Source organism: Balaenoptera ricei, chromosome 11 (genome assembly GCF_028023285.1).
Source record: "Balaenoptera ricei isolate mBalRic1 chromosome 11, mBalRic1.hap2, whole genome shotgun sequence".
In the NCBI taxonomy this organism is placed as follows: Eukaryota; Metazoa; Chordata; class Mammalia; order Artiodactyla; family Balaenopteridae; genus Balaenoptera; species Balaenoptera ricei.
This window is the reverse complement of record NC_082649.1, coordinates 22,573,136-22,599,092: the sequence shown is the minus strand read 5'-3', so window position 1 is coordinate 22,599,092 and position 25,957 is coordinate 22,573,136. Positions and strand designations below refer to the sequence as shown.

At 39.2% G+C, this 25,957-nt stretch overlaps 1 protein-coding gene across 7 annotated transcripts in view; it reads left to right on the top strand.

Moving 5' to 3' along the window:
- The first annotated feature begins 8,998 nt into the window (after positions 1 to 8,998).
- The window catches only part of ZSCAN23 (zinc finger and SCAN domain containing 23), a 19,588-nt gene continuing 2,629 nt past the window's right edge, over positions 8,999 to 25,957 (top strand). Inside the window, exons 1-5 of one of the 7 annotated variants that reach the window (XM_059938163.1) lie at positions 9,013 to 9,333; positions 15,464 to 15,948; positions 16,195 to 16,342; positions 16,697 to 17,323; positions 22,464 to 25,232. In XM_059938163.1, the coding sequence (XP_059794146.1) occupies positions 15,541 to 15,948; positions 16,195 to 16,342; positions 16,697 to 17,310 (1,170 nt within the window). In that variant the 5' untranslated portion in view covers positions 9,013 to 9,333; positions 15,464 to 15,540 and the 3' untranslated portion in view covers positions 17,311 to 17,323; positions 22,464 to 25,232. Of the gene's footprint in view, positions 9,334 to 15,463; positions 15,949 to 16,194; positions 16,343 to 16,696; positions 17,649 to 21,892; positions 25,233 to 25,957 lie in introns of those variants that run through there. The other 6 variants (XM_059938160.1, XM_059938162.1, XM_059938164.1 and 3 more) reach the window with 6 other exon arrangements.

Sequence of the window (25,957 nt, the reverse complement as noted above, 5' to 3'; positions counted from 1 at the left end):
AAGAGTGTTCTTCCTATGTTTTCCTCTAAGAATTTTATAGTGTCCAGTCTTACATTTAGGTCTTTAATCCATTTTGAGTTTATTTTTGTGGATGGTGTTAGGGAGTATTCTAATTTCATTCTTTTACATGTAGCTGTCCAGTTTTCCCAGCACCACTTATTGAAGAGACTGTCTTTTCTCCATTGTATATCCTTGCCTCCTTTGTCGTAGATTAGTTGACCATAGGTGCATGGGTTTATCTCTGGGCTTTCTATCCTGTTCCATTGATCTATATTTCTGTTTTTGTGCCAGTACCCTATTGTCTTGATTACTGTAGCTTTGTAGTATAGTCTGAAGTCAGGGAGTCTGATTCCTCCAGCTCCATTTTTTTCCCCTCAAGACTGCTTTGGCTATTCGGGGTCTTTTGTGTCTCCATACAAATTTTAAGATTTTTTGTTCTAGTTCTGTAAAAAAATGCCATTGGTAATTTGATAGGGATTGCATTGAATCTCTAGATTGCTTTGGGTAGTATAGTCATTTTCACAATATTGATTCTTCCAATCTGAGAACGTGGTATATCTCTCCATTTGTTTGTGTCATCTTTGATTTCTTTCATCAGTGTCTTATAGTTTTCTGAGTACAGGTCTTTTATCTCTTTAGGTAGGTTTATTCCTAGGTATTTTATTCTTTTTGTTGAAATGGTGAATGGGATTGTTTCCTTAATTTCTCTTTCTGGTCTTTCCTTGTTAGTGTATAGGAATGCAAGAGATTTCTGTGCATTAATTTTGTATCCTGCAACTTTACCAAATTCATTGATTAGCTCTAGTAGTTTTCTGGTGGTGTCTTTAGGATTCTCTATGTATAGTATCATGTCATCTGCAAACAGTGACAGTTTTACTTCTTCTTTTCCAATTTGTATTCCTTTTATTTCTTTTTCTTCTCTGATTGCCGTGGCTAGGACTTCCAAAACTATGCTGAATCATAGTGGCGAGAGTGGACATCCTTGTCTTGTTCCTGATCTTAGAGGAAATGCTTTCAGTTTTTCACCATTGAGAATGATGTTTGCTATGGGTTTGTCATATATGGCCTTTATTATGTTGAGGTAGGTTCCCTCTATGCCCACTTTCTGGAAGGTATTTATCATAGATGGGTGTTGAATATTGTCAAAAGCTTTTTCTGCATCTATTGAGATGATCATATGGTTTTTATTCTTCAGTTTGTTAATATGGTGTATCACATTGATTGATTTGCATATACTGAAGAATCCTTGCATCCCTGGGATAAATCCCACTTGATCATGGTGTATGATCCTTTTAATGTGCTGTTGGATTCTGTTTGCTAGTGTTTTTTGAGGATTTTTGCATCTATATTCATCAATGATATTGGTCTGTAATTTTCTTTTCTTTTTTTTAAAAATAAATTTATTTATTTACTTTTGGCTGTGTTGGGTCCTCGTTTGTGTGCGAGGGCTTTCTGTAGTTGCGGCGAGCAGGGGCCACTCCTCACTGCGGTGCACGGGCCTCTCACTATCGCGGCCTCTCCTGTTGCGGAACACAGGCTGCAGACGCGCAGGCTCAGTAGTTGTGGCTCACAGGCTCAGTTGCTCCGCGGCATGTGGGATCCTCCCAGACCAGGGCCCAAACCCGTGTCCCCTGCATCAGCAGGCGGACTCTCAACCACTGCACCACCAGGGAAGTCCCTGTAATTTTCTTTTTTTGTAGTATCTCTGTCTGGTTTTGGTATCAGGGTGATGGTGGCCTCATAGAATGAGTTTGGGAGTGTTTCTTCCTCTGCAATTTTTGGAAGAGTTTGAGAAGGATGGGTGTTAGCTCTTCTCTAAATGTTTGATAGAATTCGCCTGTGAAGCCATCTGGTCCTGGACTTTTGTTTGTTGGCAGATTTTTAATCACAGTTTCAATTTCAGTGCTTGTGATTGGTCTGTTTATATTTTCTATTTCTTCCTGGTTCAGTCTTGGAAGTTTGTATCTTTCTAAGAATTTGGCCATTTCTTCCAGGTTGTCCATTTTATTGGCATAGAGTTGCTTGTAGTAGTCTCTTATGATGCTTTGTATTTCTGCAGTGTCCATTGTAACTTCTCCTTTTTCATTTCTAATTTTATTGATTTGAGTCCTCTCCCTCTTTTTCTTGATGAGTCTGGCTAAAGGTTTACCAATTTTCTTTATCTTCTCAAAGAACCAGCTTTTAGTTTTATTGATCTTTGCTATTGTTTTCTTTGTTTCTATTTCATTTATTTCTGCTCTGATCTTTATGATTTCTTTCCTTCTACAAACTTTGGGTTTTGCTTGCTCTTCTTTCTCTAGTTCCTTTAGGTGTAAGGTTAGATTGTTTGAGATTTTTCTTGTTTCTTGAGGTAGGATTGTTTTGCTATAAACTTCATTCTTAGAACTGCTTTCGCTGCATCCCATAGGTTTTGCATCGTCATGTTTTTGTTGTCATTTGTCTCTAGGTATTTTTTGATTTCCCCTTTGATTTCTTCAGTGATCTCTTGGTTATTTAGTAACATATTATTTAGCCTCCATGTGTTTGTGTTTTTTACATTTTTTCCCTGTAATTGATTTCTAATCTCATAGCGTTGTGGTCGGAAAAGATGCTTGATATGATTTCAATTTTCTTAAATTTACTGAGGCTTGATTTGTGACACAAGATGTGATCTACACTGGAAAATGTTTTGTGTGCACTTGAGAAGAAAGTGTAATCTGCTGTTTTTAGGTGGAATGTCCTATAAATATCAATTAAATCTATCTGGTCTATTGTGTCATTTAAAGCTTGTGTTTCCTTATTAATTTTCCATCTGGATGATCTGCCCACTGGTGTAAGTGAGGTGTTAAAGTCCCCCACTCTTATTGTGTTACTGTCGATTTCCTCTTTTATAGCTGTTAGCATTTGCTTTATGTATTGAGGTGCTCCTATGTTGGGTACATACATATTTATAATTGTTATATCTTCTTCTTGGAATTATCCGTTGATCATTATGTAGTGTCCTTCCTTGTCTCTTGGAACATTCTTTATTTTAAAGTCTGTTTTATCTGATACGAGTGTTGCTACTCCAGCTTTCTTTTGATTTCCATTTGCATGGAATATCTTTTTCCATCCCCTCACTTTCAGTCTGAATGTGTCCCTAGGGCTGAAGTGGGTCTCTTGTAGACAGCATATATAGAGGTCTTGTTTTTGTATCCATTCAGCAAGCCTGTGTCTTTTGGTTGGAGCATTTAATCCATTCACATTTAAGGTAATTTTTGATATGTATGTTCCTATGACCATTTTCTGAATTGTTTTGGGTGTGTTTTTGTAGGTCCTTCTCTTCTCTTGTGTTTCCCACTTAGAGAAGTTCCTTTAGCATTTGTTGTAGAGCTGGTTTGGTGGTGCTGAATTCTCCTAGCTTTTGCTTGTCTGTAAAGGTTTTGATTTCTCCGTCGAATCTGAATGAGATCCTTGCCGGGTAGAGTAATCTTTGTTTTAGGTTCTTCCCTTTCATCACTGTAAATATATTGTTCCACTCCCTTCTGGCTTGTAGAGTTTCTGCTGAGAAATCAGCTGTTAACCTTATGGGAGTTCCCTTGTATGTTATTTGTCGTTTTTCCCTTGTTGGTTTCAATAATTTTTCTTTGTCTTTAATTTTTGCCACTTTGATTACTATGTGTCTCAGCGTGTTTCTCCTTGGGTTTATCCTGCTTGGGACTCTCTGCACTTCCTGGACTTGGGTGGCTATTTCCTTTCCCATGTTAGGGAAGTTTTTGACTATAATCTCTTCAAATATTTTCTCGGGTCCGTTTTCTCTCTCTCCTCCTTCTGGGACCCCTATAATGCGAATGTTGTTACATTTAATGTTGTCCCAGAGGTCTCTCCAGCTGTCTTCATTTCTTTTCATTCTTTTTTCTTTATTGTGTTCCACGGCAGTGAATTCCACCATTCTGTCTTCCAGGTGACTTATCCGTTCTTCTGCCTCAGTTATTCTACTATTGATTCCTTCTAGTGTTTCTTTTTTTATAAATTTATTTATTTATTAATTTTTGGCTGCATTGGGTCTTCAATGCTACGCGTGGCCTTTCTCTAGTTGTGGCGAGCAGGGACTACTCTTTGTTGAGGTGCACAGGCTTCTCATTGTGGTGGCTTCTCTCGTTGCAGAGCATGGGCTCTAGGCACGTGGGCTTCAGTAGTTGTGGCACGTGGGCTCAGTAGTTGTGGCTCACAGGCTCTAGAGTGCAGGCTCAGTAGTTGTGGCACATGGGCTTAGTTGCTCCATGGCATGTGGGATCTTCCAAGGCCAGGACTCGAACCCGTGTCCACTGCATTAGCAGGCAGATTCTTAACCACTGCACCACCAGGGAAGTCCCCTTTCTAGTGTATTTTTCATTTCAGTTATTGTATTGTTCATCTCTGTTTTGTTTGTTCTTTAATTCTTCTAGGTGTTTGTTCTTTAATTCTTCTAGGTCTTTGTTAAACATTTCTTGCATCTTCTCGATCTTTGCCTCCGTTCTTTTTCCGAGGTCCTGGATCATCTTTACATCATTATTGTGAATTCTTTTTCTGGAAGGTTGCCTATCCACTTCATTTAATTGTTTTTCTGGGGTTTTATCTTGTTCCTTCATCTGGTACATAGTCCTCTGCCTTTTCATTTTGTCTATCTTTCTGTGAATGTGGTTTTCATTCCACAGGCTGCAGGACTGCAGTTCTTCTTGCTTCTGCTGTCTGTCCTCTGGTGGATGAGGCTATCTAAGAGGCTTGTGCAAGCTTCTTGATGGGAGGGACTGGTGGTGGTTAGAGCTGGGTGTTGCTCTGGTGGACAGAGCTCAGTAAAACTTTAATCCACTTGTCTGCTGATGGGTGGGGCTGAGTTCCCTCCCTGTTGGTTTTTTGGCCTGAGGCGACCCAGCACTGGAGGCTACAGACTCTTTGGTGGGGCTAATGGCGGATTCCTGGAAGGCTCATGCCAAGGAGTACTTCCCAGAACGTCTGCTGCCAGTGTCCTTGTCCCCGTAGTGAGCCACAGGCATCTCCTGCCTCTGCAGGAGACCCTCCAACACAAGCAGGTAGATCTGGTTCAGTCTCCTATGGGGTCACTGCTCCTTCCCCCTAGGTCCTGATGTGCATACTACTTTGTGTGTGCCTTCCAAGAGTGGAGTCTCTGTTTCCCCAAGTCCTGTAGAAGTCCTGCAATCAAATCCTGCTAGCCTTCAAAGCCTGATTCTCTGGGAATTCCTCCTCCCATTGCCGGACCCCCAGGTTGGGAAGCCTGACATGGGGCTCAGAACCTTCACTTCAGTGGGTGGACTTCTGTGGTATAAGTGTTCTCCAGTTTTTGAGTCACCCACCCAGCGGTTATGGGATTTGATTTTATTGTGATTGCACCCCTCCTACCATCTCATTGTGGCTTTTCCTTTGTCTTTGGATGTGGAGTATCTTATTTGGTGAGTTCCAGTGTCTTCCTGTCGATGATTGTTCAGCAGTTAATTGTGATTCTGGTGCTCTCACAAGAGGGAGTGAGCACATGTCCTTCTACTCTGCCATCTTGACATGCAGGTACCAACTCAATAAATTTGTGCTAAAAGATCAATGAACAGATGAATGAATGCATGAATGACTGATAATGTGTGCAAGGAACAAAATGAGAACCAGGAGATATAGTGGTCTAGTGGATATTAAGAGGGGAGGAATAGAACAAGGAGAAGGAAAAGAGGAAAGTGGGGAATGAGAATTGATAAAACTCCTGAGTTGGAGTTTCACTAAGCTTTCTTCAGTGAGTTCACTAAACTCACTAAGCTTTCTTCAGTAAGAGTTTAAATCCATTCCTAAATGGTATCAAAGAACTTTTTTAAAGAAAAATATTCCTCTAGAATCCTACCTCTTAATTTAAGAATTATTTTCATTTCTTAAATTGTGTATTCTCTAAATACACATTGATAGATATAATTAGGTGTATAACTTTACATAATTTTATTTTCTGTATTTAGAATTTTTCTGCTCTATTTTTAGCAATTACTCTTATTTAAGAAAAACTTTCCATGTTTCTATATAATCATAGTTATCACCTTATGGCTTGTATAATAATTTTAAGTCACTTTAGGCTTTATATTTATTAAGGCCACCTCTATCTCTATTTGGAATGCACTTCACATAAGGTAGAATAGTTGAGTAAGAAGATTGTCATACATATATATTTAAGCATTACTGATAACTTCATTTTTGTCTAATGGACACTGTGTTAAACTTGCAACCAAAAAAAGGGCCCCTTTAGGATCTGTATGTAAGGATTCCTAGGCACTGATCCCTCAGAGCCAAGGGAGATAGCTGATCAGGAAACATGGATTTGAGTCCTGGCTCTGCTGACCTCAGCAATACACTTCATTTCTCTGAACTTTAGTTTCTTCAGCTGTAAAAAATGGTTTGAATTAAAAAAAAACTTTATTGAAATATTGTATACATATGTAGAAAGTACATAAATTACAGGTGTACAGCTAAATGAAATTCACAGAGTGAAACCACCCACATAATCACCACCAACATCAAAAAATAGATCATTACCAGTTCCCCAGAAGACCCCAGTTGCGCTCCCTCCCAAACTATTCCTTTCCTACTCCCTATTGTGACTTCTAACACATATTAGTTTTGCCTGTTTTGAACTTTATATAAATGGGATCATGAAGTATGCATCTTTTTGTGTCTGGCTTCTTTCACTCATTATTACGTTTGTGAAATTTATCACTGTGGCTTGTAGCTGTAGTTCATTCATTTTCATTATTGCATAGTATTTTATTGTATGGATAAATTTCAATTTTTGTACCAATCTTATTCTTAATAGACTTTTGGGTTGTTTCCAGTTTAGAGCTATAAAAAATGCTGCTAAAGTGTGTCTTTAGATGTAAATATATATGCATTTCTGGCAGCAATATAACTAGAAGTGAAACTCTTGGGTCATAGAATATGCATATGTTCAACTTCAGCAGATATACCAAAGAATTTCCCAAAAATGTTGTTGCCAATTTACACTCTCATCAACAGTGTATGAAAATTTCCATTGCTCCATAATCCTTGCCAACATTTGGCACTGTGAATTCATTTTTAACAGGGATTTCAGCTTTCAGTTTGAGGTTTCTTAACAAATACCTAATGACCTATCATATTGGCAACATTCAAAAGCCTGAAAACATACAGTTGGGGAGGCAGTGTGAAAACAGGCACTATCTTGCATTGCTGTTGAAAGTGCAAAATGATACAACCCTTACAAAGACACTTCTCTCCTCTCCTCTCTTCATTTTTCATTGCAGCATTATTTGTTAAAGCAAAATATTGGAAACAATCCAAATACCCATCCCTAAGAGACTGGTTGAAAAAATAATGGTACATCTACGCAATGGAGTACTATACCACTGTAAAGAGAAAAAGAGGAATATTTCTATGAACAGATTTAGAATAATTTCCAGGTTATTCTATTAAGTTATAAAGCAAGATGCAAAAGAGTATGTATAATATAACTTATAGTGGTAAAAGGGTAAACACTTATTTTTGCAAAAGAAAGGAAGGAAGGGAAGGGATGAGAGAAGGAAGTAGGAAGGAAAGGATAAATTAAAAACTAATGAAAATGGGGCTTCCCTGGTGGCGCAGTGGTTGAGAGTCTGCCTGCCAATGCAGGAGACACGGGTTTGAGCCCTGGTCTGGGAAGGTCCCACATGCCGCGGAGCAACTGGGCCCGTGAGCCACAACCACTGAGCCTGCGCGTCTGGAGCCTGTGCTCCGCAACGAGAGGCCGCGTGAGAGGCCCGCGCACCGCGATGAAGAGTGGCCCCCGCTTGCCGCAACTAGAGAAAGCCCTCGCACAAAAACGAAGACCCAACACAGCCAAAAATAAATAAATAAATAAATAAATAAAATTAAAAAAAAAAAAAAAACTAATGAAAATGGAACAAGAGTATATATAAGATAAAGGAATTAGGGATAGAAGCAAAACTCTGAATATATCTTTTTATATAATTTTGATTTTGAACTGTTTTGCATGTTCCGAAAGGAAATGAAAAAGATGAAAGGAAAGCAAATTTTGAAATTAAAACAGAAACAAATGACTAACTGTATATCAAGTTTATAACATAACTACACAGAGAAAAGAATTCAAATAAGGTACGTATATGTACTCTGAACTATACTCCCTTAATGGGATACAATTCAAGAACAAATAAAGCAAGCAAAGAAATTTTGCACTGTACATAGTAAGTGTGTTGTTGCTAGTGATGTTGATATTTTAATTTTGAAAATTAAAAAAAAAAAGATTGTAAGAGCAAATTGAGTGAATATATTGATGCTGCTGTGAACCAGGGTGTTCACTGTGGAAGAAAGGAAAATCAAATGTGCAACGGTGAAAATGAAAAAAAAAAATCTGTGAAGTTGTATTTGAATTGGAAATATCTTATAAAATCCCTATCATATGTATATTTTATTCCAGCTCTAAGGTCCACTGATAGGGCCTAGAAGCAATGACCTATCCCAGTAGCAATGAGCTTATCTATTTTTCAAAATCTAGATCCTGGTTTCTGTATATTATTCTCCATTAAAAGGAACCATAGCTTCATGGAGCAATGGTGGATTCCAGGTCTAAGGCAGAAAAAGTGTAAAATGAGCCTGGAATATCTCGTGCGAGAAAGTAAAGTGCACAAAAACTTTCTTTGCAGGAAACTTTCTTTGCAACTGATAAATGTAGAAGGAATGTGCCTTAGGTTCCTCATCTGCTAAATGGGGATAATTATACCGAACTCACAGGACTGTTAATGTAGAGTGAGTTAGCATGTGTAAATGAGTTAGTATGCGTAAAACGCTATATTAGCTGTTATTACTGTATATTAACCCCCTTGGAAGAGACTGTGCCACTTAGCGCCTCACTACGCCTGGAAGGGGATTCAGCGTGGCGACCACAGAGGTGTGAAAACCTCCGGGCTTACTAGAAGGAACGCGGCCAGAACCGCTGTTCCTCCGGAGAGCGGCGGTGTGACGCACTTCCGGCCTTTGTAGTCTATCATCATCCGGGCTGCGGTTGTCAAGGATTCAGAGGTGGTGCCACGGCTACCCGGTGAGCTTTGGAGTCCGGCTGCTGCAAGGCCTTCGGAAGGTCCGGGCTGTGCGCTGCGACTCTGGACTGGGCGTGGGGAGGAGGCAGCGGGTCTTCTTGGCCAGAGTTTGGCCGGACAGTTGAGAGGCAGAAGAGGCTGCCCCCGAAACTAGAAGGGCCCTGTTAACTGAGTCCGCGTCCTTGCCCCCACCCCCATCCCCTTCGTCTGTTCCTGAGCCCTTCAACCACTCCGTCCTAGCCCCCGTGCCCCTCGGAACTGTCCTTCCCCGCATCTAAAGGTAAGGGTAGATTCGGATATCCAGGATGGTTTCTGTTTTCCCACGTCTACCATTCTCGACTGGGGGCTTATTTTAAACAACGAGCAAGGATAGTTTTATAACATGCCACAGGCTCTCTTAGTCTGACTCACTCAAGAGTGTAAAGGCTCTTGCCACCTGTTGATTTAAAAAAAAAACAAAACACGAATATTTAAATAGCACTTACGTGTCAGCCAGCACCCTTCAAAGCACTTTCCAAATATTAACTTATTTGCTTTTCATAACTCTATGAGGTAGGCACTGGTGGTATGTAACTTCTCCCTCCTCCCCCCTTTATTTAAGGTCCAGGAAGAAAATGAGATTAAGTAACTCACCCCAGTTGATACAGCTGGTAAGGGGTGTAGTCAGGATTCAAATCCAGGGAGTCTGGCTTCAGAGTCCATTTTCTTAAAAACCTTTGCTATGCTGACTCTGCTCTTTTTCTCTGTATTAGCTTTACAGACACAACCCAGTAAGTGAGTTCCCTTATTTGAATCTGGTCCTACCCCTTTTCTACCTTAGTAATCCTGAACTTCTAGTTAGGATTTAAGATTAGAGAGAGGTGTATACCGGAAGACATGTAAGTCTGTCAGAGTGGGTCTGCAAACCTAATGAAACAGCCATTTCATTTGTGTGTGTACATGTGTTTCCCCACCCACTCACTGGTGTTGGTGCTTTGAGCAGTAGAAAAGATGACAGTCTTGGCCCTAAAGGTAGGTAGCAGCTGTTGATCAAGCCATCCTTGTACCAAAAATTGTACATTAAATTGTACATTATCTCATTAAAAGGTGGTTAATTGGCATGTTTAATATGTGCTGTGCTCTTTGTGCAAAACCACTTTATAAGCGTTATCTCACTTAATTCTCTCAACGGCTTTGCAGGGTAGTTGTGCTCATTGCATACATGAGATCGAGGCTCAGAAAAATCAATCAAGTAACTTGCCCAAGATCACATTGTTAGTAAGTCAGAATTCACAACCAGATCTGCCTATCTATGTTCTCTGCTGCCTCATACTGTCTTCTACTTAGCTTAGTTAATAGGAAAAATATGAGCTATGTCGTGTGTGTGTGTGTGTGTGTGTGTGTGTGTGTGTGTGTGTGTGTGTGTGTGATTGCAGACACATAGAAAGGATACATTCCAATTTTTAACAGTGTCTGTTTCTCAGGAGTAGAACTTGGTGAAGGAATTCTAAATTCTGTACTTTTGGGGGTTTTTTGTTTGTTTTAATAAGAGTAGACTGGGGTGGATGAGGAAGACGTCAGGGAGGATGTGAGATTTTAATCAAACTGCAAAGATCGGATAGAGTTTGAATAATGCAGAAGGCAAGACCAGTGACATGGAACAGGGACGAGAAAAGCCTGGTTAAAGAAGAAACGCCTAAGTGGAGCTGGCAGTTTCTGCATGTGGAATATAGGAAAACAAGAGTGGGGCCAGACAGTGGAAGCTAGAAGTGTAATTGGTCTTGAGCCAGGCTTGAGAGTTTGGGATAAGTAGTGAGGAGCCATAGATGGTGACATCAGAAGTGAGGGTAGGGGGATGTATTATGATAAAGGCACCTTTGCATTGTGTGCTGCTTTGTCTTCACTACATTCATATCCTTGGTAAAGAGCATTGCTCCACAGGAATGATGTAGATTTAAGGGTGTTGAGCTTGCCAAGGCTCTAGGAGAAACCAGCTTTAAAATGCAGGTGTATTTTTTAAGGTAGGGGAGATTATTATGCCAATTATGTACCTGGCATATACAGTGGGGTGGTGATCCTGGATGGGAGATTAGTAGCTGTATGCTTGTGACCAGGAGGGCAGGGTTATAAAAAAAAACTTGGGAAGCCTTTCAGAGACAGTGGCTTCAAAGAACTAAGATATGCTGGTGCGAAGACCTGGGTATTCAGGCCACCAGATAAAAGCAAATTCAGGGGAGGGAGAGCAAAAGGGAACCTAGGATATACAGAGAATGGAGGGAAATTGATCTTAGTGAAACTGAGTAAAGATTTGAAACACCATATACCAGAAATGATTTTCTATTGGCAGAGCTCAAAGCTTCAGCTGCATTGTCTGTGAATAGAAAAACTTTGACTTGAAACCAAGGTGGGTAGGCAGCAGATAGGAAGAAGACATTTTTCAGGGGCCTGGAAGGTTGAGAAAACAAGCGGTTGTTTAATTATTTGAACCCATGCTGGGTTAACCGAGTAATGTGAGAGCACATATTCTTAATTTACCTATTTGATATTTGTACCCCCCAAATTTCTCACCCTAGAACAAGCTCAGCAGACCATGGTTCATGCTACCATCATCTCTCCCCTAGATTATTACCGTAGCTTCTCTTCCTGCATCTGCTTTTCCCAGTGGTCTCTTGTCACAGCAGCCAGTTATGTTTTTATATTAAAATTGAATAAAATTTTATCACCCCTCTGCTCAAAACCTCCTCCTCATCTCTTAGAGTATGAGGCAGAGCCCTACGATGGTTTTTCATGGTCTGCTCCTAACTTGACTTCATCTGTTCCTGTCTTGTTTGCTTTCTCTATTCTAGCCACATTGGTCAACCTACTGTCCCTTGAAAAATGCAGGCATGCTTCTACCTCCAAGAACTCAAGTGTTCCCTTTGCATGGAACAGTTTTTCTCCAGATAGTCATGTGACTTGCTTCTCACTTCCTTCAGGTCTCTGCTCAAATAATGGTTTGTCAACAAGGCTTTCCTTGACTACCCCACATAAAATAGAGACCTTTCTTCTCCCTTACTGCCTATCTCCTTTACCTTTATTTTTCTATATAGCATTTATCACTACTTGACATATAATTATTTTCATATAATTATTTTCTGTCTCCTATGGCCCCCTTTCCTCATCCTGTCCCCTTCTTACCCCCACATAGAGGAGAGAGAGTGGTGTAGTGACTGAGACTATAAATTCTAGAGTTAGCTTTGCTGGGTTTAAATTGCAGCCTCACCACTTACTACCTGTGAAGCATTGCATGAATGACTTAAACTCTTTGTGCCTCAGTTTTCTCATCTGCAATACGGGGGTAATAATAGTACCTTACTCATAGTTGCTTTGAGGATTAATTGAGTTAATATATGTAAAGCATCTAAAACAGTGCCTGGTACATTAAAAGCACTATAAATGTCAGCTATTATTATATTGCTATAAAAATGTAAATTCCTTGAGATGAGAAATTTTTTTGTTTGTAGCCTAGAACAGTACCTGGAATGTGGTAGGCTCTGAGTAAATATTTGCTCAATGAATGAGTGGAATATGAAAAGTTCTGACAGAAAAAGATAATGTGGTGGTCAGAGTGGTGGTGAGTTGGGGGAAAACATGAACTCAGGGATCCTATCTTTTGAGTAAAAACCCTCTCCATTCTTCCTAAGGTGGTCTATAGAAGTCAAGCTAGCCAAAGATGTTAGAAATTTGTGAGGGGATAATGTTCACAGGTTATCCAGAAGGATGCTGTCCCATACCAATGTGTTTTTTTTTGTCTTTGATAATTATAACCAATAATGTCAATATGAATTTAACTTTTCTTCTAGTTGTAGTATGATCAGTGTTCACTTATAATTTAAATAATCTACCCTTGGTTTTTTAAATTTTGCGATGCATGCCAATACTTAAGAATAGTGTAGGGTTATTTTTACAGTGAATTACAATAATTTTACTTAAAATTAAAACAAAAACATTTTAAAACTATAGGTCATGATCCCTTTGTGGGTCGTGAAATCTATGTAGTGGGCTATGACCAGGGTTTTTTGTTTTTTCATTTTATGAAATAGGATTTAAAAAATAAGAGTATATATCACATAATGTAAGGGTACATAGTATTTTGTAAAAAAATTATTTGTATATGTGTATCTCACACATGCACAAACATGTATTCGTATGCACATGTATGTGTGTTCTGGTCACAATATACAATGTTTCTTACTGAGGGTCCTGGTCAAATAAGTTTGAAAGCCTCTGCCCAAAAATGGTGCTTGGCAACTCATGCAGCTCAATATCAAAAAAAAACAACGCAATCCAAAAATGGGCAGAAGACCTAAACAGACATTTCTCCAAAGAAGATATACAGATTGCCAATAGACACATGAAAGGATGCTCAACATCACTAATCATTAGAGAAATGCAAATCAAAACTACAATGAGGTATCACCTCACACCAGTCAGAATGGCCGTCATCAAAAAATCTACAAACAAGAAATGCTGGAGAGGGTGTGGAGAAAAGGGAACCCTCTTGCACTGTTGGTGGGAATGTAAATTGATACAGCCACTATGGAGAACAGTATGGAGGTTCCTTAAAAAACTAAAAATAGAACTACCATACGACCCAGCAATCCCAATACTGGGCATATACCCAGAGAAAACCATAATTCAAAAAGAGTCATGTACCTCAATGTTCATGGCAGTGCTATTTACAGTAGCCAGGACGTGGAAGCAACCTAAGTGTCCATCAACAGATGAATGGATAAAGAAGATGTGGCACATATATACAATGGAATATTACTCAGCCATAAAAAGAAACAAAATTGAATTATTTGTAGTAAGGTGGATGGACCTAGAGTCTGTCATACAGAGTGAAGTAAGTCAGAAAGAGAAAATCATATGCTAACACATATATATGGAATCTAAAAAAAAATGGTTCTGATGAATCTAGGGTCAGGACAGGAATAAAGATGCAGACGTAGAGAATGGACTTGAGGACACGGGGAGGGGGAAGGGTAAGCTGGGACGAAGTGAGAGAGTAGCATCGACATATATACACTACCAAAAGTAAAATAGATGGCTAGTGGGAAGCAGCTACATAGCACAGGGAGATCAGCTCGGTGCTTTATGACCACCTAGAGGGGTGGGATAGGGAGGGTGGGAGGGAGACGCAAGAGGGAGGGGATATGGGGATATACATATGCATATAGCTGATTCACTTTGTTATACAGCAGATACTAACAACATTGTAAAGCAATTATACTCCAATAAAGATGTTTTAAAAAAATAAAGTATGTACTAGAAAAAAAATGGTGCTTGGAAATCATTAGGTCACATAATTATTTTTCTTTCAGAAAATTGCCTTCATTAATTACTATCCTGATTAAGATTTAAGTGGTCATAGATGTTTGTCTCTTTATTAGCGCTTATTTTATTTTACATACGATTGCCCACTCTCCATCCTCAGGGAACTTCAAAGAGAAACAATTTCCAAGAAATTGAAGAGCAAGAAAGAGCTAAAGTTCTGTGATTTAAAAATATTAGAACTAATATTTCCTTCATTTTAATATCTGTGGACCAAGACCACTCCAGTTGACTACTTTCTGATTCTTTCACCTTAGTGTTTAGATCACTAGGATATTCATTTAGTCTGTCAATAAAATTTATAAGAAAAATAACAATAGTGGTAATTTATAATACTTTCGAGTTTACCAAACTGCCAGCTTCTTTGTGCTCTTTATCTGTGATCTTATTTTATTTCTGTATCAACCTAGAAAGGTAGACAGGGTTGGCTTTAAGATCCCTATTTTACAGATTGAGTAGACTAAGGCTCAAAAGATGAAGCCCAAGACTGTGCAGGGAGTACCTGGAAGATCAGTCTCAGTCCCAGATCTTCCCCACTCCAAGCATACATCTCTTTCCTCCACACCTCACCTGATTTGAAGGACTCTGCTTCTCTTCCCCAAGCACATTTGTTTTGTTCCTCATTGTGTCTTTTTATCTTCTTTACTTTCCCTTCCTCCTCCTTTTTCTTTCCTTTTTCTCCTTGATTCTTAGTGTCTTCTGTGACCACTTGGGCCCAAAGTGTTTGTTTACCCCCATTCAACTAAAAACTGACTATGAGTCCAGTATCTTGCCATTCAAATGGAAACCCAGTACATCCAAGCTGATTTATTTGAGCTGATTCATTCAGGATAATCAAAATGGTCCCTTCCTTCAATAAAACTCGGGGGGTGGTGCTGTTTTGGTTTTGTTTGCCTTCCTATATTACCTTCATCAGTATTTGCATAGTCCTTATTAATCATGCATTTATGTTCTTCATTAGACGAAGTTACTGATTTTAGTATAAATACTCCCAGTGCCTACCAGCAGAAAAGATTTTCTACATTTTAATATTTTTTTTCCTGCAAATTATTTTTTAGATTTTGGGATTTCCAGAAGAAAATATCAAGGGGGAATTATCAAGAATAGATTCTTTTTCTGAATAGTTAAACCTCAAATGACCACAGCCTTGGCCCTTCAGACTCCAGAGATGCAGGAGGGACTTATAGCAGTGAAAGTAAAAGAGGAAGACGGAAACCATGCCTATGGGCAAGAATCTGGCCTGTCAAGAGATAACCCTCACACCAGAGAGATCTTTCGTAGACGCTTCAGGCAATTCTGCTACCAGGAGACACCTGGGCCCCGAGAGGCTCTTCGAAGACTCCGGGAACTCTGCCATCAGTGGCTGAGACCAGAGATGCACACCAAGGAGCAGATCCTGGAGCTGTTGGTGCTGGAGCAGTTCCTGACCATCCTGCCCGAGGAGCTCCAGGCCTGGGTGAGAGAGCACCGCCCAGTGAGTGGAGAGGAGGCGGTAACTGTGCTGGAGGATTTGGAGAGAGAGCTGGATGAACCAGGAGAGCAGGTGGGAAGATGGGAGAACAGGGGTTTGTGCTCATATGATCAAGCATGGGGTTTCAGTGCAGTAAGAGGAAGAGGAGGAAGAGATGGATTTCTTTATGCCTAACTTGATCTGTAATAGGCTCTTAATCTCTCTGCCTTTTTTTCTTTGCCAGTTTCTTGAGCCTTCTTTTCCTATCCACTGGTCCTGAGAAGGCCTTGCAATGTCTTCTCTGATACTTGCTTCCTACCTGTCCTTGATTTTTACCAGGTCCCAGCCCATGATCATGAACAGGAAGAGCTTGTGAAGGAGAAAGCAACTCTAGGAGCAGCCCAGGAGTCGTCAGGTGGCCAGCTCCAAACCTTGGAAGAGCAGCCTCAGTGGAACTTGCGAGGCGTGTGCCCGGTTCAGGAGATTGGTGAGGATTAGAATTTCCTCAGGAAGCCTAACTCATTCCCTGAATGGTCATTATTCAGCACATTTACTTAGTGTCTGCTGTGTGCCAGGCACTGTGCTGGGTACGGGGGAAACAGTGATGAGGAAGGTAGATGTGGTTCCTGCCCTCAGGAAGTTTACAGTCTGGTGGGAGAGGCAGACAATAAGCAAGCAGTTACGATACAGGGCATCTTCTCCTGAAGTCCTGGTATAATTGTTGAGAGTGGGAAAGTAAACAGAAAATGTGTTGCTTGTCCCTTTCCACCCACTCTCCTGACCAGTTTTTTTCTTTCTTCTTTGGAAACATAACATTCATGCCATCCATTTATTATTTCAGATGATGAGGCTGGGACTTGGAATGTGGAGTTAGCCCCAAAGAGGTATCTGTCTAAAGAAACGAAATCTCATGTGGAAGTACCTGAAACATTGAATGGTGATATTATTCCAGTGCCTGAGTGTGGAGAGACCTGTGACCACGAAGCCAGATGGGAAAGGCAACGGGTAAGCTCTTCGGTGGAGAGACCCTATATCTGTGGTGAATGTGGGAAAAGCTTCACCCAGAATTCCATCCTCATCGAGCACCAGAGAACGCACACGGGTGAGAAGCCCTATGAGTGTGATGAATGTGGGCGGGCCTTCAGCCAGCGGTCAGGCCTCTTCCAGCACCAGAGACTCCACACTGGGGAGAAGCGCTACCAGTGCAGCGTTTGTGGTAAAGCCTTCAGCCAGAACGCTGGGCTTTTCCATCACCTCAGGATCCACACGGGGGAAAAACCTTACCAGTGCAGTCAGTGCAGTAAGAGCTTTAGTCGACGTTCTGTCCTCATTAAGCATCAGAGAATTCACACTGGAGAAAGACCTTATGAATGTGAGGAATGTGGCAAGAACTTCAGTTACCACTGCAACCTTGTCCAGCATCGGAAAGTCCACCCTGTGGCTGAATCCAGCTAGCTCCTTGGAACAGGTAGGGCAAAATTTCATGATGTCAGACCACTAGGCATGGTAGCAAGGGTCCTGGTTCTTACTTTGTCTCTGAGAGAACAATAAGAGATTAATCCTCTAGTATAGGAAGATCCAAGGAAGACCAGTGAAAACGTCCTTATTTTTATGCTGAGAGACATATAATATCTTAAATATATCTGTCAAAATCTCTTTGGTCAGTGACATCCATACTTTGCAATACTGAATATTGTGTTGACTTCATCAACATAGCCTCAAACACATCTGTCCCAAAAATTTTCTACATGTACTTCAGGAAAACTCCTTCATCCTAGTTTTTAAAAACTTTTAAAAAACAGTCTTAAAAATTATATGCAGCCTGAATACAAAATGTCAAAGGTAGTTCACTGAGTATTTAAAAATTAATTTAAAAATAATTGCAGTAAAATCTGTAATGTAAACTATTAGATTAGTTTCCATTCACATAAGATAGGATAATTTGCTTTTAACCTACAAAAGGGGGCAGATGAATCCTCCCATAAATATATAGAAGGCTTCTCCCTGTAGAGGTTTAGTAATTCAGCCTGCAGTTTAGGAACCAAGGTATTGAAGCAACCATATATTATTAGTAGCTCAGTGGCTAGTCATAACAAATATTGCTCATGATTTTAAATTTTGCAAAGCCCAAGACACTTAGCTAAAAATCTGATATCTCACTTCAGATCCTTATTGTGAAAATATAGGCCTCATTGTACTTTTCCTGTGACTTATGAGCATTTTGGGGTTTTTCTTTATTTAAACTTTTGTTATGGAAAATTTCAAACATATACAAAAGTAGACAGAAAAGTATGATCAGTCTTCCATGTTGATTGCTTTTTATAACCTCCATGCCTCTCAGCACTACCTATTGATTATTATCAAGGTCATACATAAAAAGATTTCTTTTCCTTAACACTGACTGAGTGTTACAAAACTTTATACTAAGGCCAGGAGACCAAAAAAATGAAAAATCTATGGTGATAACAATCTGGATTGGAATACCAAATACATACACAGTTAACTTAAGAGTAATAGAAATGCTCTAAGGGACCTCAGAGATCACTTCTACGTGCCCTTATTTGACAGATACGGAAACAGAAGCTCTAGGAAGTGACTGTGTAAGATCATACAGCTAGTTAATGGAGCTGGAACTAAAACCCTCTCTCCTAATTCCTAGTGCAATGCTCTTTGTACTAAGCCACTGGAAGCACTGTATTGCCATATAGAACTTAGAGGACTTACAAGGCACTGAGGTTTTGCTTTTTAGCCCAACAAACCCTCCCATCTATATGTTTCAATAAATGTACAGCCTATTTAATTTACAGTGGAGTTCCAGGAAAGATTCCTCCCACTTATCTCTCATTTGAGGCATTTTATTTATTTTTGTAGTGAGTGATTATTTTTAACTTTAAATTTTAATTTACTTAGAAGGAGTTTTTAAAAAAAATTCATTCTTCACCTGGTTCTAATATCGAAACAACACTAAAAAAAGGTCGCTATCTTTCCCTTATAGGTAGTCATTTACTAGTTTCTTATGTATCTTTCAGTGTTTCTTTATGTAAGTACAAGAAAATATGAATATATAATCTTATTCCCTTGATTACACAGAACGATGGCATACTATTTATATTCTTCAATACCTTATTGTTTTCATGAAACAATATAATCTTTAGAGATTTCTGCATTATAACAGAGGGCTTCCTTATTCTATTTACAAGTTGACAATATCTCATTTGTTGGTGCTCCATAGTTCAACATACTCCTACAGATGAAAAATCACTACTTTGAAATGTTATGTATTGTTTCATTCTTCTCCCCAGTTTAGTCCAAGTCAAACACTTTCTATTTAAAAGCTAACAACTTCCACATGAGCTAGGAAACAGGGTTTGGACGACTAGAATTACACATAATGCTTCTGTGGAGAATGGAGAAGTGATAGGTGGTATTTTTCAGTTTCATGTATTTTGTTCTGTTATATATTCTTAGACCTAACATTTCAAACTATTTGTGTCACTACTTGTGACTAATTGTAGGTATTATCAACAATCTTAGAAGAAAAAAAGTCTTAAATTTCCTCAAGAGTATATTTTATTGTCTTGAGGTTTAAATTATATCCAAGAGAAATAAATAGGGATTTTAGGATGAAGTTAAGGAAAATATAGCAGACATAAGTTTGAAATAAAATCAACTTCTCAAAAAAACTCAACTTCTCAAGTTAAATATATATTCCATATAGCGATATAGTACATATACTATTACAATCTGAGTTCATAAGTATTTTAAATGTTTCTCCAATATGCTGAAGCAGCATGTTTGGATAATTCAATTATATCAGCTCTTAAAAGATTTTAAATATGAACAGATTAGTATTTTAGAGGATGAATTTCTAATGGACTGAGTTTTTACACTTGCAGTTGAAGGTTGGATATTTGGTTTGTTCTGTGCCTGTTTTTTTGTTTTGTTTTGTTTACAGCTTCTCAAAAATTCTCAATTTTCTTAACAACTGGTAAAATGCCAAGAAACAAAATACATTATATATGCCGTAGAGACAGATGTACTGCTTAGAATGCAATGATGGTTAACACAATTAAAATGACTGACAGTTCACCAAACTAACTTTCCTTGTTTTCTGATACTAATTGTACTAATTCTCTTATGGTAATTCTTTTATCTAGGATGCACATTCCTCATTATGTGAGAAATAATATTTGTCTCAACCTATAGACAGTGGCATGTAGACTTTGACTTCTTCTGTGATTATTCCAGTCTTTCTGGCCAGAAGTCCTTAGTTGTCTCCCTTTTATATTTCTAAATTTCCCTCACTTCTCCTCTCTTTTCCACCCTGGCTCCTTTTATTCAGCCTATGAAGTCTCTAGTATTGATCTCATTTCAGGTGTTCCCTGGACCAGTATCCATCCCTCCCTATCCCTTTGAAAAGTCCAATCTGAGAGAGCAGAGTTTGGTTTTATGGTTGAGCAAGGTGTAAGAAATATTGATTCAAATCCAATTAAATAGCCTTATTGGTTCTTGAAGGATAGTCCAGCACCCCTTTGAGCACTGTTAGGACAGTGGACACTGCATCAAAAAATGGCTAAGTATCTCGCAACCAAAACCTGCCTAGAGCTGTAGATAGAGCCCTGAAGATTCTCTTTCACTATAATTTTGAGTTGAAGGTCAGGACAACAGGAGAATCAAGTCTCTGTCCATATTTTGTATTTGGAAATGACTCCTATTTTCTATATCTGACAATACTTTTCTTTGAAAAAACATAATTATAATTTATAGTAGAAGATTGTTTTATATTTTTCTAGTAAGACAAAAATTATCTCTGAGGAAAATTTAAAATAAAAGTAGGTCAAAATTATTATAAAATATGAAGTATTTTCTGTGGAAGAATTTTGAAATATAAAATATATATGAATATACATGTGTCATTGGTTAAATGTTGAATTAGTAATTGAGAGAAACATAGATTCTTTGCAGAGGGAGGTGGAGGACAGAGGAAAGTGTTTTTGGCACAGGGAATAGGGTGAGGCAAGACCCCCATTTAAGACATGCTCAAGAGCCAGGGGTTTTCCAGTTTGGGTCACGGAGTTCCTGCAAAGAAGTGCGGGAGTGGGAGATTGTAGGTGAGGGCCAGATTGAGAGGGCCTTGAACACTTTCCTAATGCATTGAGTCTTTGATAAGCAGTGTAGAATCATCAAAAGTGTTTTTTGTGCGTGATAGGAGCTTTTTACTATAGAATCAGAGAATATTGAGCTTTAAAAAGAAAATTTGGAGTTTTGCTCATTTCATACCTACATGAGAAAAGTGAAACCCAAGTGGTTAAGTACTTATAGTGATCTTTCTAGTTTTTAATCACATTAAGTTTTTTTAAAACAAAACTATGAACAAAGATCATCGTGAATTATATGTAGTTTCATGGACACTTAGACTTGGAGCCCTGAGACACATTTTAGGCATCTGCAAAAAACAAATGGGATGGAAAGAGAAAAAGGATGGACAAAATGTGAGAACATAAAAAGGAATCAGACAGAAAGCAAAATGAGACACCAAAACTCTGGCCAACAATGGTGACCAAAGATAAGGAAAAATAAGATAGATGCAGAGACAGCACTACCAAGATAAGTGCTTCATCTTCACAGTACTTACTAGAAATTCCTCCATCTCAGTTGTTCCAAGTGTCTTAGGTACAGAGTCTGAAGCAGTGAAAATAGTCTCACTGCCTTCGCTCCTCACTCATTTTAGTACTTTCCATAAAAAGGAGAACAGGGAGAAGAGCACAGTCTATAAATTACTCTGTGATGTTTTTAGGTCTCTCTGGACCCACATCCAGATTTCCATGCCAGCTACCTTAGCTTTATGATGAAGCCGCTGTTTCTTGGTGTATACCTGCGTTAGAATCACCTGGGCTGTTTGAAGTGCAGTTGCCTGGGCCCCACCCCAGACTGACTAAATCAGTGGTTAGGTTACTCAGAGGGACCCGATTATGCAAAGATTTAAAACAGTGGAGAGCAAGCCGACCTCTGCCGCTCTTGTTGCCGCTTTCCTTAGGTGGATGTTGATTATTGCTTCTGACCCTGGAAGTTAACTGACAGTTGGTACCTTAAGAGACTGCAGGAGAGGGACCCTGAAGGCTGGGACGTCAGAGGACCGGGTCCTAAGGGGACCTGGGGTTTCGAGAATCCGGTGAGAGTGGCCAGGTGTCCTCAGTGGAGTAGAAAGATATTAGCCCAGACTGAGTGGCTGCTGGACGCCAGAGGTTACGAGCCCTTGTCGATTTTCCTGCCTGAGCCATTAGGAGGAAGCCAAGCACGCGAAGGCGTGCCAGGTTGCCAGATCAACCACTGAGATGACGGGTCCTCCAAGTTTCCTAGAGAGGCAGCTGAGGAGCCGGCGGAGATGCGGTCAAGCGTTGTGACTTATTTCCGGTTCCTGGTGTGCGCTGTAGCCCAAATATCCCGTTTCGGTCATTGCTTCCCAACTCTGGTCAGGTATAGGTGGATATCTGGCTCCTCCCCACGCAGGATGCCCTGTACCTCTGCAGAGACCTTGGGGTTGGAGGTTGGGGTGTTGCCCCCTTTCTCCAGGCCTGGCTTGGGTTCTTCTTCCTTGCCTTACATAGATTCCTCAGGATCCGACTCTCTTTTCCGTGTCGTTGCTTCCGGACGTTTCAGAGATGCAGAGAACTGAACACAAATGCTGTACAGAGCCTGGTCTGTGCAGACTACTTGCTTCTCGAAGGAGACATAGATTCACCAGTGGGGAGCACCCTCCGGTGTCCATCGGCTGACGGATCCTTAAGGCTAAAAGATGGTTTCTTATACCTTACCTGAATTTATCTGAGCAGTTTCTCAGTTTTCATTAAAACCCATTATAGTAATGGTCATGATTACATATTTGTACCGTAGAGGCTTAGCTCTTTTAAAAAGTACTTTACTATAATGTGATTCTCGCAATTTTGCAAAACAATGGGAAGTGCCACGTCAATTTCTGTGGCTAAGAAAACATTAAAGAGTGTGGCAGGGGAAGTAGGGGACGGTAGCACCTCATTACTGCCTGACAGAGGTAGAAGTCCAGGTTCCCCACCTGATTTACATTGAGCTCCTTCTTACTGTTCCGTAAGGGTAGGAGTTCTGGCTTCCACATGGTCACCACAGACACCGTGTGAGCGCGGACTTGTTATTGCTGGGTGATGGTGAAAGTCCTGACTCTCTACTGGCCCTTTTCTGGCATTGCCTCAGTGTCACCCTCCCCTACTTCCCCTGCCACAATAGTTTCAGAGAAAACCAGCTGAAACCTAAGGTTTAATTAAGATCCAGTCTCATAACAATACAAAATGTCCAAATTTCAATTAAAAAAATTACTCAAATACCAAGAACCAGGAAGGTCTCAAACTGAATGAAAAAAGAAAATTAAAAGATGCCAACACCAAGCTGACAGAGATGTTAGAATTAATCTGACAAAGCAGCCACGATTTAAAAAAAAAAAAAAGCTTCAATGAGAAATTGTGAACATGTGTAAAAAAAATGAAAATATAGAAAGCCTCAGTAAGGAAATAGAAAGTCCTAGCAAATAAATAGAAGTTATAAAGAAAAACCAAATGGAAATTTGAGAACTGAAAAATACATTCTCAACAACAGAATGGAGAAAAAGGATCCGTGAAGTAGAAGATAGAACAACAGAAATAACTCGATCAGAACAACAGAGAGAAAATAGACTGGAGAAAAAAAATATATAAGGGAACAGAATGTAGTAGGCTGGAAAAATAGCCCCTCAAAGGTATGTTCACTTCCTAATCACCAGAACCTATAAATATTACCTTATGTGGCAGAACAGTGAATATTATTTTATATGGCAAAATAAGTGATTGAGTTAAGGATCTTGAGACAAGGAGATTATCCTGGATTATCCAGGGGGGTCCAGAATGCTATAATATCATTGTAAGAGAGAGGCAGAGGGAGATTAGACACAGAGAAAAAGGTGATGGAAAGATGGAGGCAGAGATTGGAGTGATGTGGCCTCGAGCCCAAGGAACACTGAGACATGACCAGCAAGCAGCTCCAGGAGATGGAAGAGACAAGAAACAGGGTCTCTACCCCGGAGTCTCTGGAGGGAACACAGCCCTGACAACATCTTGAGTTCAGACTTCTGGCCTCTAAAATTGTGAGAGAATAAATTTCTGTTGTGTTTAAGACACAAGTTTGTGGTAATTTGTTATAGAAGCCAAAGGAAACTAACACAAAGAACCTCAGGGACCTGTGCAGCTATAGAAAAGATGTAATGTTCATGTCATTGAAGCCCCAAAGAGGATGGAGCTGAAAAAGTACTTGAAAAAGTAGTGGCTGAGAACTTCCCAGTTTTGGCAAGAGACGTAAACCTACAGATTCAAGAAGCTGATCAAAACGAAAACAGGATAAACCCAAAGAAATCCATTCAAAACCACGTCACATTAAACTTCCCAAACACAAAGACAAAAGATTTGAAAGCAGTCAGAGAAAAATGACATCTTACCTATAGGAGAAAATTCAAATGACAGTGGATTTCTTATGAGTAATAATGGAGACCAGAAGGAATTGACATAGTATTTTTAAAGAACTGAAAGAAAGGACCTGTCAAGCCAGAATCCTATACTTGGTGAAAATATCCTTCTGGAGTAAAGGAGAAAATCAAGACATCCTCGGCTGAGTAAGACATAGAATTTGTCACTAGGAAACCTACGTTTAAAAAATGGCAAAAGGAATTTCTCTAAATAGAAGAATCAGGAAAGGAGAAAGAATATGGGTAAATCCAATAAGCTTCCTTCTCTTGATTTTTCTAAATTATGTTTAATTGTTGAAGCAAAAATTATAACATTGTCTGATGTGCTAAATACATTTATTAGAGGAAATATTTAAAAGAATTATAAATGGGTAGGGTAAGGGAAGTAAGGTTTCTATATTTCACTCAAGCTGGTAAAATGATGACACCAATAGAACGTGCTAAGTTGTGTCTATATGATGTGAAGCCTAGAGCAACTACTAAAAGAGCTATACAAAGAGATATACCAAAAATGTTATAGATAAGTTAAAATACAATTTAAAAAACGTTCAAGTAGCTTACAAGAAGGCAAGAAAAGAAAACAGAGATGAAAAAACCAAATATGAAATGGCAAAATTATAGAAGCAGAGAACAGAGTCCTGGTTGCCAGTAGTTAATGAGAAGATGGGAGTGAGCAGGAAGTGGGTGTGTTCATAAAAGGGATTGTAGTGATGGAAATGTTGTGTATCTTGACTGTAACAATGTAAATATTCCAGTTGTGACATTGTACTATAGTTCTGCAACATATTACTATTTGTGGAAACCTGGTAAAGAGTAAATGAGATCTCTGCATTATTTCTAACACTGCATATGAATCTACAATTATATTAAAATAAAATTTAATTAAAAAAAACCAAAGGAAGTGTAGTGTTTTGTGATATGAGAAGGCTATATTGAATTCAAACTTCAGTGTCCAGAAATCAAGCTTTATTAGAACAAAACAAGTTGGTCCTCAACTAAGAAAATCTACCTTAAGACCAGTTGAATAGAATTAGATTAATTTGATCTGCAACCTGAATTCCCCCTTGTTATGTAACATAATAAATTCACAGGTTCTGGAGATTAGGTGAGGAGTAAACATCTTGGGGGAGGGGGTGTCATTATTCTGCTTACCACAGGTATTATGCTATCAGAACCTGTCAGTCATTCCATAGCAGTACATCATGATTTCTCATTTCTTTTTATAGTTGCCTAGGTAGTTATGCCACAGTTTATTCAATCAGTCACCTATTGATGGACATTAGGTTTGTTTCCAGTCTTTTAGCTTGAATACCTGAATGAATAACCTTGTGCGCATGTCATTTCATATGTTTGTTAATATGTCTTTGGGATGGATTTCTATAAGTGGTATTGCAGGGACAAAGGGTAAACTTATGTAAGTGCTTTTGCTACATTTTCTTATTTTTCCAAATAGGGGTTGTATTATTTTGTGTTCCCACTGAGAATGTATAAGAGTTCCTCTTTCCTCATAAATAGAGTATATTGTCAAACTTCTGGATTTGAGCCAATCAGATAAAATGACTAATAGCACCTCAGTGT